General features: G+C 32.4%; 1 protein-coding gene across 1 annotated transcript in view; it reads left to right on the forward strand.

Annotated features, from left to right (window-relative positions):
* Positions 1-12,837, forward strand: part of Vps13c (vacuolar protein sorting 13 homolog C) — a 176,092-nt gene that overhangs the window by 122,143 nt on the left and 41,112 nt on the right. Inside the window, exons 48-55 of the mRNA XM_048793227.1 lie at positions 567-717; positions 2,684-2,796; positions 5,512-5,681; positions 7,074-7,321; positions 8,510-8,739; positions 9,951-10,043; positions 10,798-11,163; positions 11,582-11,668. Of these exons, the coding sequence (XP_048649184.1) occupies positions 567-717; positions 2,684-2,796; positions 5,512-5,681; positions 7,074-7,321; positions 8,510-8,739; positions 9,951-10,043; positions 10,798-11,163; positions 11,582-11,668 (1,458 nt within the window). The remainder of the gene's footprint in view (positions 1-566; positions 718-2,683; positions 2,797-5,511; positions 5,682-7,073; positions 7,322-8,509; positions 8,740-9,950; positions 10,044-10,797; positions 11,164-11,581; positions 11,669-12,837) is intronic.

Raw genomic sequence — 12,837 nt, forward strand, 5'->3', positions numbered from 1 at the left:
CAGGAGTGATTGGAAGCTCTGTTCAGCCGTGGGCCACTGGGCCTTTTCTGCCGGTGGTCACCGTTCCGCCTACCTGGCAGGCGCGGGGGGTGGGGGGCGGCTCTGCCCCTCAGCAGGCCGCTGGGCCTGCTCTGTGGATGGTCACAGTTCCCTCTACCTTGCTGGGGCAGGGGGAGGGGGCGGCTCTGCCTCTCAGCAGGCCGCTGCTCCTCTTCTGCAGGTGGGTCGCAGGCCCGCCTACCTTGCAGGAGTGATTAGAGGCTCTGTCCCGCCGGGGGCCACTGGGCCTTTTCTGTCGGTGAGACCCTGTCTTCAAAAAAGAAAAAAACAAAAACAAACAAACAAAAAACCAACAATCTGGGCTTGGTTAAGTGGTTAAGTGCCCCTGTACTGAAAATAATGAATGAATGAATGAATGAATGAATGAATGAATGAATGAATGAATGAATGAATGAACGAACGAACGACATGAACAGTTGTTTAATTTGAGGAACCATACATTGAGATAGACATCATATTCTAGATTTTTTATTACTTTCTGTTAACAAATTATTGGTGGCTTTTAGGTTGCTCTCAGTGAAGATGACTTAACAGTTTTAATGAAAATTTTGCTGGAAAATCTTGGAGAAGCTTCTTCACAGCCAATCCCTACACAATCTGTACAGGAGGCTGTAAGAGTGAGGAAAGATGTTCTGAGTGGTCCTGTCTTCCTCAAAGGTATAAATCCATGAAGATTTTTGCATTGATTATTGTCCATGTGATATTTATATTTAGTATATTTTAGTTGTCCAGCATAATGTGGTATAAATTGATTCATTATCATATTGTTTACTGTGGAAAATCTGCGAGGGCCAGATTTGCTTCTTTAAGCCCCTGGAGAAGCCTGTTGTATGTTACAGGAGGAAGGGTTATCTGTCCTTGATTGCATGATGCTTATTTGCATATACTTGATAGAAGCTGAATTCAGTAGGCACTGAGGTAGTGTGTACCTTGAGAGAAAAATCAAAGTGGGCATACAGTGAAGTAAGGTCCGAAAATAATGTAGAGAGAAAAGGCCCTTTGTGTGATATAATCATGCTAACAGGTCAGAACCATGAGAAAGGAATGCATTCTTTCATAGTAACAGCTTTAGATCTGACTTTCTGGGAAAATGATATAATCAGATATATCAGAGAATCTTCAGACTACTAAAACTGAACTTTTAAAAGTTACTGAAGCTTTCAAATTCAACCATTTTTAAATGATAATTTTTCTAAAATATAAGGTTTCTTCTTTCTTAAGCAATTACATGAAATATGCTTTCACTTGTTTTTTATTGACAGTCATTGGTATTATTAAATGTTTTATTAAACTGTAAATAGGTTAATATTTAAATGGCTAAAAAGAGATGAAATGCCTCTTGTCTTTAACATGGTCACAGGCTACTCCTTGGGCCTTTAGAATGCTCTCAGACCATCAGCTTACATGGTAAAGCTGCCACTTAATAGAATTTCACCAACACTACTTCTTCTATAGAAAGGCCAGGCATACTTTGGAATTACACAAACGTATGATGACAACAATGTGCAAAATAAGGTTTCTGGTAGACAGTGATGAGTGTTACATAAGCTTGGTGAGGCCAGCATTTCTTTCCTCACCAGGTTGGGTTTGTGCTACCATGTAGACAAATGCTAGATGAGCAGGTCATTGTTATAGACCAAAACTATGTAGAGATGAATAAGTCGTGACAGGCAGACTTTATGTGATTAATGATCTCATAAGGTTCAGCTGTGATCAAATTTGTGTATCTGGTTCTCATTATATGGTTGATGTGGCCCTTGGGAAAATTTGTGAATTCAGGTGGAAAGCTGCAAAATAATGAAGATTGGAATATACATTATTTTCAGGAAAAGTAGAGGAAAAAAAAAAAAAACTAGGGTTTCCCATCTTGGGGAAGCCTTACATTGTTAAAATTATACAAGAGTGGCCTTTTCTATAGAATGATCGAAAAATTAGAATCAATTTCCAAAAGGATTATAGAATCATATTATAAAAGTGTTTGAAAGCAGAATCTGTTTCATCTGTCCTATCTGTCTGAAGATGAGACAAAAGACTAAAATATTTCTCTAAACGTCTTCACTAAATTCCAGAGGCTTCCCCACCTGACATATTTTGCTGTTGAGTTGCATTCTATTCTTATAGAGGTAATAGGTAATACAGTTGCATTCTGTTCTTATAGAGGTAATAGGTAATACAGATAAATAAAGATAATGAGAAGAGTGCTTGACTAGCAGAGTATCTTTTGCTCTCTAATTCAGGGCAAAAAATCTGGCTTTTCTGTACTCCAACTTCTTAATCACTTGAGAATGGCTTGAATCAGTTAGATAAAAGTACCTTTATAATTATACCTCTGTTATAAGTCTTACTTTGGAGGGACTTTTTAAAAAGTTGTCTTGATTATTTTGTATGAGATAGTCTCTCTTTTTTAAAGCTGTGAATAATTTGCCTCTGCCACTTTGCCCTGTACTAAATATATGGAATAATCGTTGTCATTTTTATTGTCTTATGAGTTAAAGAACATTAGGAAGCTGGATATAAACTAAGAATAATAAATCATAGTCCCAGATTTTAAATATGTACAAAGCAATATACCTACTTAAAATCTTGCTAAATTTCATATTCATGTTTCTTTTTGTTCTATCAGATCAAGAACATTTGACAGACTCAAAGCCTTCTATGGGCCAGAATGTTACTCTCCAATATGACTTTCATTTTGAATCTCTCTCCATTGTCCTTTATAACAATGATATCAATCAGGTGTGTATTAAATTTCTGTAGAGAAAAATTCTTTGCTTTGTTTTAGAATATTGGCATTTTAAAAAAATATTATTTCTTAGTTTTAGATGGACACATATCTTTATTTATTTTTTATGTGGTACTGAGGATCAAACCTAGTGCCCCACAGATGTGAGGCAAGCACTCTATCACTGAGCTACAACTCTAGCCCCTGGCATTTTTTTGATATGACCCTTTAAAAATTTTTTAATAGGTCTTCACTGTTTTAGTGTTTATTAGGCTAAGGAAAATCATTCAGGGTTCATTTCTTCTTAAGTAACATCAGCACCAAAGCACATTTTGCACTGTTGCTAACGGAGGACTTTTATATATAAGAGTGATTAATTATACGCTCAATTTTATTACATAGGTTGTGTATTTATTTGTATGTATATAAACCTATTTAATAAAAATAATTTAGTAGTGGCTTTGGAGCCTTAGATGATTATCCATGATATAAGCATATTAATTATGTTTATATTGAATAGATGTTATATATGGTAGATTTATATTAAGAATACCAATTGGGCTGGGATTGTTGCTCAGCGGTAGAGCACTCGCTTAGCACGGGCGGGACCCTGGTTCGATTCTCAGACCACATAAAAATAAAGGCATTGAGTTGTGTCCATCTACAAAAAAGATTCTCTCTCTCTCTCTTTTAAAAAAAAAAGAATACCAATTAAAAAATTGGAAGTCTAGTGCTATAATGATTTGAACTAAATAATATATCGTTGGTATTTTAGAAAGCTATTAATTATATATAGTCTTCTAAAAACATTTTATTATATCAGTTAATTATATCATGTTAATATCCATAATATATGTCATATAATATATAGGCATTGTATCTGTTGTTAATTTTCATTTTTATACACAAATTCATATTTCATAATGTTTTCTAAAAATTAGATAGTATTCATATATTGTTGCTGTTGAGCTTTGTGCTAATGTCTGTCATTTGTGCAGTAAACTGCCTTCATTTCTAATGTTTAATATTCATGAAAACATCAGAAAATGACCTAGTAGAAAATGGACAGTTAAATGCGATCTTCATTTCCCTTAAGGACAGTCATCTGCTAGTTCCTCAGCCTTAGAATCTTGCTATCTTCTTTGCTTCTTCTTTGTTCTCTTTTCTTATTCATATAAATACTGAGTTCTATCAGTTTTTCTTTGACTGAATGTTGTTCTGTTCTGTCAGTTCTCACATTGCTTTATTTGAGACCCTTAGTGGCTCACACATGTACTGCAGTGGCTTCCTTTCATCCATCCTAGACACTGGTACAAGTTCAGTGTCCTAAGTGAATCCATGGAACCATTTGCAAATTCCCATTCTAATAGGAACATTCAGTGTTTATGTATGTGTCCCTTTATGAAAAGGAAAAAAAATACAAATAACAACAACAACAAAAATACATCCAGTGGTCCAAATTGTCTATATCAGTAACTGTATTAGGAAACATTTTATGTTGTGATCATTATATTGTCACAGGTCATTTCTAACCATAATTACAGAACAGAAGTTTGTGAATTATTTCCATTTTTATAAGTTAAATGTATTAGAAACTTCCCAATAATGATGTCATTCTGACCTACTTGCATGTAATAAACTGTCTGGAATAGTGAAGGTGTAGAGTAACCAGTGTGCCAAGGATTGCACATCACCAGCATACCTCTCACCAAGGCCATGGACCCAACTGAGAAGCTGTGACTGATGTCCTTTACTTCCATGAAGTATTTTTGCTTTTGGTTTCTTAGATGGGATCTGTTCTTTATGAAATCTCGTTTTTCTTAGAGTACTTAGACTTTTGTGTTATGGTGGAGTAAATAAAAGTTTAAATCTTTATTGTGGGATTTGAGACCTTAATTAGGCCTCTGTTTTTCTTTCTAATTTCATTCCCTAGCATCCTTTAATTGGAATGTTCAAGCCTAATCACTCTACTTGGTGCCCTGAAACGCATCTTGAAACATCAACTGTTTTTACCCAATGTAGAATGTCTTCTATCCTCTTAGCTATTTAATCCCATTTAGCCGCCAGTGTGCAGTGAAGTTCTCACTTTCTCCATGAATTTTTCCTATCCCATAATGATCTATTTGACTCTTTAGTTTTCATTATATATATTCTTTACCTAGCCACTTAATATTGAATAAACTTGGAATTAATATCCAATGTTTGATAATATTGAAATGTGGAAAGATATAAATAATAATAAAATTACTATTTATCACAAGGTATTTTATCATTCACAATTTACAGTTGTGTTTTGTGATGTTTCTTTAATCTGTAAGCTCATGGAGATCACCTATCAACCTGGTCCTTTCTCATAAACTCCATAGTTCTTATCACTGTTTTTTTTTTTTTTAAATAGAAGAGCTCTTTAAATATTTAGTAGATCATGTGATTAACTGACACAAATGTTTCATGGTTATTTTTATTTGCATCAGACCGTGTATCAAGTTAATTTTATACATTAACCATTGTTGAATGTCAGCACATACATACATGTATTTACTTGTATACATGTCTATATTCATAAACATGCATATTATTCTTGGATCCATTTGTGTGTTTTAGCACTAATACTTTTAAAAATCTGTAAAATTTATTTGTTTTTAGGCTCTGAATTAAGAAATATGTTTAAAAATAAGTATGTAATATTTAAAGATTATTTATTTTTTTGCTTGAAAAATACACCACAGGAATCCAAACTTGCATTTCATAATGACAGTTTCCGCCTTGGAGAGCTCAGACTGTATCTGATGGCCTCTGCAGGGAAGATATTCAAGGATGGTTCAGTAAATGTCAGCCTTAAACTTAAGACATGCACCCTTGATGATCTCAGAGAAGGCATTGAGAGAGCAACATCAAGGTTTGTACATTAAGGTTGACTTTGCATTTGGTATTGTTACCAGGCATTTGGGCGTGGGATCATCAAAAGAGATCTGTCTTCTGGTCATACCTTGTGATTTGAATTGCATTAAGAAGTAGTGCTAATATCAGATTTAGCTTTAGATTTGATTTAATTTAGTTTAAATGAAAGGGAAGTTTATTAGTAAAATGGAGTACCATCTTGAAAATGAGGACTAAGAGAATATGAATTTTAATTGTTAAATTCATATGAGTGATATGTTGGTAATATATTTTCCCAAATTATCTCCTATAGGCAGTCTTAAAGCTATGGATCTTTTTTTTTTTTTTTTTTGGCCTGTGTCTTTCAAAACAATTCTGCAAATTTTGTTTTACTTTTAATAGGAATTGAATCCCTAGCATGATAACATTATCAACCTAGTTTTTGAAAGTTTAACATAGATCAACCTACTATAAAGAGAAAAATATCTGACTACAATAGTCTAATTATATTTGTATTCCTTTCTCTAATGAGACACATAATACTTTGTACTTGATTTTTTTTTTAAGGGAAAAAAACCTGTGTTACTAAACTTGGACTTCATTGAATACATACTGGATAGTTCTGAGTTCTTTATTTTTCTGAGAAATTAATAAATGAAGAAAGAGTGCTTTTATGCACACAGCTTTTCTAGTTTTTAAATTTCATATCTAGCAGTCCACAACTCTGTAGGTAAGGTTGATAAATGCCACCATCTGTTTGGTAGTCTGGTCTTCCTAGCCCATGTGAAGATGTATAAGAACTATTTGTGAAGACACTTAATAAACACTTGCTGATTTGAGTTGCAGTGAATACTTTCAAATCGAAGTGCATAGGATGATCTTTGGAAATAAATTCCTTCAGCAAGATTTTATTTAATAAAATAGAGGTTGTCTTATGTTTTATGAACCACATTGATATATTTTGTTAATTGCCTAAATTTGTTTCCAGCATCATTGGTGTTTCTTTTTTTTTTTAATGTTTATTTTTTAGTTGGACACAATATCTTTATTTTATTCATTTATTTTTATGTGGTGCTGAGGATGGAACCCAGGGCCTCCCATGTGTGGGAGGCAAGCGCGCTCTACCTCTGAGCCACAACCCCAGCCCCAATCATTGGTGTTTCTAATATTTCATTCTAATTAAAATATTCTGTTATTGCTTAATCACATAAATCTTACTTTGGGGATTAGTAGACCATGTCTTGGTTGCTAATTAGGTAAATACATACCAGTTAACACTGTCCTGTTTTCTATTCAGATTAGAAACTGAAAAGTGAAAGAAAGATCATTAAAATGTATAGGAAAACTTTCATCTTTTTTATTTCGGCAGAACTAAAATAATGGTGTTTGTTTGTTTGTTTGTTTGTTTCAGGATGATAGACAAAAAGAATGACCAAGATAACAACAGTTCTATGATTGATATAAGTTACAAACAAGACAAAAATGGAAGTAAAATTGAGGCTGTTCTTGACAAGCTATATGTATGTGCCAGTGTGGAGTTTCTGATGACTGTGGCAGATTTCTTTATCAAAGCCATGCCACAGAATCCTGAAAATATGGCAAAAGAAATACAGATTCCACCAAGACAGACTGCCACAGGGAAAGTCAAGATAGAGAAAGGTTAGCAGAATTTACCTGTTAGAGATGACTACTTGTGCTTTTTAACAAAAGTTACAAACAGAAGGAAAGAGTAGTAGAGAATTTGAGAAAGTAAATTAGACTTTCAAATTTAAACATATTCTGTATAAAAGCTTTAGTGACAAAATATTTTGAAGAGCAAGGTTTAGTAGAAATATATTGGGCTTTAAAGAATTGTAGCACATTGAAGAGCAATTAAAAAGATAAAATGAGACCTAGCATGACTACCCTATCACCTTTTAATACTTTAAAGTGTCAGAAAATTTACCAGTGTCAGACCTAGATGTATGCTGAAGTCACTTTCAACTCTGTAATTTTTTATATTCTAGCATTACCAAGTAAATCAGTGATTTTCTGTATTCATTTATAATTATTTAAGATCAGGCATTTTTTTCCTCCAGTGCAGCACCCAACAAGATTGGAAAACTAACTTTTATTGGCAAGGTCAAATATTATTTTTCCATTTACTTTTAATGTTTCTTAAGTAGTAATCATTCTTGATATCTCTGTAGTTATTTACATATTAAATTTATTTATTTATTTGTAGTTATTTTTATATTAAATTTATTATTTTATTTATTTTTGAGTTGTAATTTGGACACAATACCTTTATTTTATTTTTATGTGGTGCTGAAGATCGAACCCAGGGCCTTGCATGTGCTAGATGAGTGCTCTACCACTGAGCCACAAGTCTAGCCCCATTAAATATATTTATATTATACATTATATGATACTGATTATGGAGTTTTGGATGAAACCAAATGACAACAGTTTAACTGCTTTACCAGCGTCTTTTTTTTCTCCCGGATAGTTCTTTCTCTAGTTTTCCCCTCCTTGCTGCTGCAACATAGCATAATACATTATCATATGTATATACAGGCACATACCTTAATTCTGGCCCAAGAATTTCAAAACACCATTATTCCCAACTAAATCAAATATCAAAGTGAGAATGAACTTTTTTAGACAGGTTTCAAATTACGTTTTCTTGTACTATCAGCATTTGATAATATCATTTAATAATTAGTGTTGATAAACCAATTACTAGTATTAACTTCAACATATCCATCATAGTAAGAATATTGAGAACAACTTAGTAACTAGCAGATGATGTGTAGATAAGTGAAAATTTACTTTAAAAAATTTTTGTTCCCTTTTTTGTTTCTTCAGATGATTCTATAAGACCAAATATGACTTTAAAGGCCATGATCACAGATCCGGAAGTGGTGTTTGTTGCCAACCTGACAAAGGCTGATGCTCCTGCTCTGACAGCTTCCTTCCAGTGTAACCTCTCTCTGTCAACATCTGAACTTGAGCAGATGATGGAAGCTTCTGTGAGAGATCTAAAAGTGCTCGCTTGCCCTTTTCTCAGAGAAAAGAGAGGGAAAAACATTACCACAGTAAGAATTGCCTTGTATCATAATTTTGAGAAGGGCAGAATCCTAAGTAGGAGAGCTCTTAAGGACTTTACAGATTATTTACTAAAACCTTGGGGTTTTTCAGATAAGGATACTAAGTTCCAAAGATATTAAATAACTTAATTATAGCTGCTGGTAATAAAAGTAGGAGTTACCTTCAGACTAGTTTTCTTTATATTATCCTCTATTAAATAGTATTTAAATTGTAGTACACATCAGTATTTTTTGTTTTAGTTATTGTTTTGTTCGCTGTGGTATGCCCAATAAGTGAATGAATGAGTATTTAATCTTGAAATGAAAAATTTATATGGAGTCAGAGAACCAAAATAGATGGTGTTCTTCTGTTATTAAAAGTTAATTTCAGTTATTTTCATATCATTATTGAAAAATATGATTTTAGTTAATTAACAATTAACACCAATTATTTTTTAATGTTAATGATAATTTTTATGATAAAAGGACCACTGTTATTTGACTCATTGGCAGTGTTAGTTTAAATTTTTAAAAATTTGTGGGCTGAGAGACTTGCATAAAAATATAGTTCTAGGCTTCATATATACTTTATCATGAAATGTTCTTTGACAGATCATCTTTTGATATGTCACAGAAGGCTTATAGTAATCACTTCATTGAAAGATCATCCTAATTTTTTCAAAATTATTATGCCATAGTAATTACCCCATTTAGTTTGGGGCAAAATTATTTTGTTTCTTTAATTGTAAATAAGAATATAGACTTCATCATTTTAATCAGTTTTGAAGATTTGAGATTCATTCTAATAAGGACTTTTGGTGGTATTCAAGACTAAATTGTTAATTATCTGAAAATGGTCATTTATCTACCTTACTACAGTTATTGGTTCATTTTTATAGATATCTCAAAAATATATTTTACAGAGGGTATCAATGAAAATATTTTAGCAAAAGGAAACATTTTAAACTTCTAATAATAAGTTGCATTGTTACTTGACAATTTAGAATGAAAAAAGTTATGAGAACTGTTAAATGTTCTTTAACAATGTTCATAGATTTGTCATAGTTCACAGAAGCCCTCCTACAAAGTTCTTAGTTAATTTGATTTCCTTTTTTGCTTTTAATAGTAAGCTTGAGTAAGAGGTAGCTCTCATAAGGGTCTGTTACACATTTATTGAAACTGTTACTAAGGAAGTGTGAATTTCATTTATTTGTTTCTAGGTCTTACATCCCTGCTCATTATTTATGGAAAAATGTACATGGGCCTCAGGAAAACAAAACATAAACATTATGGTTAAAGAATTTATAATTAAGGTTAGTACCTATCATGTTCTTTGGGTGAAAATTCTTATTTTTCTAACAGTGTTGTATATTTGCAGTAACTTAAAATGGTATCTTTTGATGTCTCTTACCACTCCAGCATTGTGTTAGTCATCTTGAAAAATCAAAGACCTCTAACATTAAAAGACATTTTCTTTAATGTAAATGTTTATTTTGATTTCCTTTGAAAGGATACTTTTTAATATTTTTTAAAGATCAGAGTGGTTTTCTCAATTATATTTGCATGCATGTGGAGGGGAGAGGAGAAATGGGGAGAAAAAGAGGGAAGAAAGGGTGGTGAGATGAGGTTGCCATTACTTCATTTGAAATAAATTACATTATTTGATGTAAAATTTGAATCAGTTTAATAAGTGAGTGATTAAATGCTTTATTTGACTTACAAAGTATTTGTAATGACAGGTGTGTGCTACAAATAACTTTTTAGATTTTGCTTTTTTAATTTAAAGGATTGAAAAAATTCTCTATTCTTTAGTGGCATTCAGATTCTTTAAATATGACTTTGTGCCCAGTTACAAATGGAAATTCAGAATGGTTTCTGAAATCCATTTTTTTTCTTTCCAAAGGATGCAAAAATTAGATAGTTGATACCAATAATATGTTTTCTCTAGCTGTGAACTTAATGTATTTAAAATTTTAATTAATTTTTAAAGCTCTATCATATATGTATTAATTCTTCTCATCTGGGAAAGAATCTGTTCTAAATGTTTTTCTGCTTTCCTTTATAAAGATCTCACCCATAATTCTTAATACTGTGATGACAATCATGGCTGCTATGTCTCCAAAGGCAAAAGAAGTTGAATCTAAAGATACATCTAAGGAAATGGAAAATCTTTGGGATGTCAGATCTATTAGTGATTATAACTCTTGGTTTCTTGGTGTTGACTTGGCAACAGAATTAACAGAAAATTTCAGAGACAGTGAACAACCACGGATAGAGGAAAATTGTGCTATTACTGTGGAGTCAGTTCAGATTACCTTAGAATGTGGCCTTGGGCATCGAACAGTACCTTTATTACTGGCAGAGTCTATGTTTTCAGGCAGTATTAAAAATTGGACTTCTCTGATGGCTGCTGCAGCTGACATGACACTACAGGTATGGATACATCATTTAGAATCTTCAGAGCCAACTTCTTGAAAGTACAATTGCAGAATCAAGAGATGAGATTTTTTGTTGCTATTGTTTATGCATGGTAACAACAAATACATATATGAATAGATAATATATTTTTTGTTTATGCATGGTAACAACAAATACATATATGAATAGATAATATATTTTAACATTTAATTTGTATAAATTGATGTATAATTGTATTGTGGGAATTGATTTTAAGAAATCTTTGGCTAAATAATTTGTTTAAGACAATAAAGAAAGGATAAAGGGAAATACACTTGACACTTTTTGTATCTTTCAGTGGGGTTTATAAATGGTTTTTGACATTTTTTTTTCTATGCTAGTTACAGAGTTATATAATTAAAGTTGAAAGACTAACATAATTCTGACTTTTCAGGTTCACTATTACAATGAAATCCATGCTGTGTGGGAGCCACTGATTGAGAGAGTGGAGGGGAAGCGACAATGGAATTTAAAGGTTAATGTAAGGAAACCATAAAATATTTTTGTATAGAGTGACATTCTGTATATTTATTAATATTTTTTAGTTCAGGGATTCTCAAGATGCAGTCCAGGATCCTTGAAGCCATTTCAAGGGGTCCATGTGATTAAAACTCTTTTCATGGTAATACTCAGACATAACATATCATTTTTGTCTTCATTCTCTCATGAATGAACTATGGAGTTTCCAAGGGATTTCTTGAATATAATATTGAGCCAGATTGAGTGCACAATAGAAATCAGAGTTCATCTCTTAAGGCAGGTGCTGAAGCGATTTGTAAATGCCCCATTTCTCACTATTTATATATTTTATATAGTTATTTTTCATTAAATAACTTAAATCTAACATTTTCAAATGTGTATTAAAATCTTATGTTTTCATTTTGAATAGTGTGGATATAGGTAGATGTAACTCAGATAAATTTAGAAGCTCTTTGAGATATTCAGTGATTTTTAAGAGACAGACCAAAAAAGTGGAGAGAGAATTTTATTATTATTTATGAACAAGTCTTTTGTATTACTTCTTTATGTATTACTTGAGAGCACTTCAGAAGTCTATATACCAAAGCACATTTTTCTAGAATAACGGGAAGGTGTTATATACTCTGAATAATGAACTAGAAGTGGTATTTGTCTCTCTGATGTAAAGAAGCTAAGAAAGAATGTTTTACAGCCTTTTGAAATGTTATTAGAATAAAAACATGATTGTGATACTGCAACAGGTTGAATCTGATGGCTGGTTGAAAGCTAGTATTACTTTTGTATATGTGTTAATTGTAGAAAACAGAAGGAAAAAACTTATTTCCAGATGATACCACCAAATAAGGACTAATGTAGAATTTGGGGCCGTCTTAGGTTGCTAATCAACTCATAATCATCACTTAGTCCACACTAAGTAATTAGTTGTACTCTGGGAGATCCACAGGAGGCAAATCTAGTAGCTGACTTTGAGTGCTTTCATGTTATGGTTCTAAAAAGCATCTTCCCATGGATTATGCACTGAAAGAAAGATTTCTCATCTGCACTAAGTCAGTGGGAAGCTCTGAATATTTTTGAAAATGAGACTTGAAAAGCCTTAATGTAAAGCAACCAATTTAGAAGAATTCAATACTATATTTTAATTTTATTATTGACTGATAACTTAAATTTGTT

The sequence above is a fragment of the Marmota marmota genome, unplaced genomic scaffold (assembly GCF_001458135.2).
Source record: "Marmota marmota marmota unplaced genomic scaffold, marMar, whole genome shotgun sequence".
In the NCBI taxonomy this organism is placed as follows: domain Eukaryota; kingdom Metazoa; phylum Chordata; class Mammalia; order Rodentia; family Sciuridae; genus Marmota; species Marmota marmota.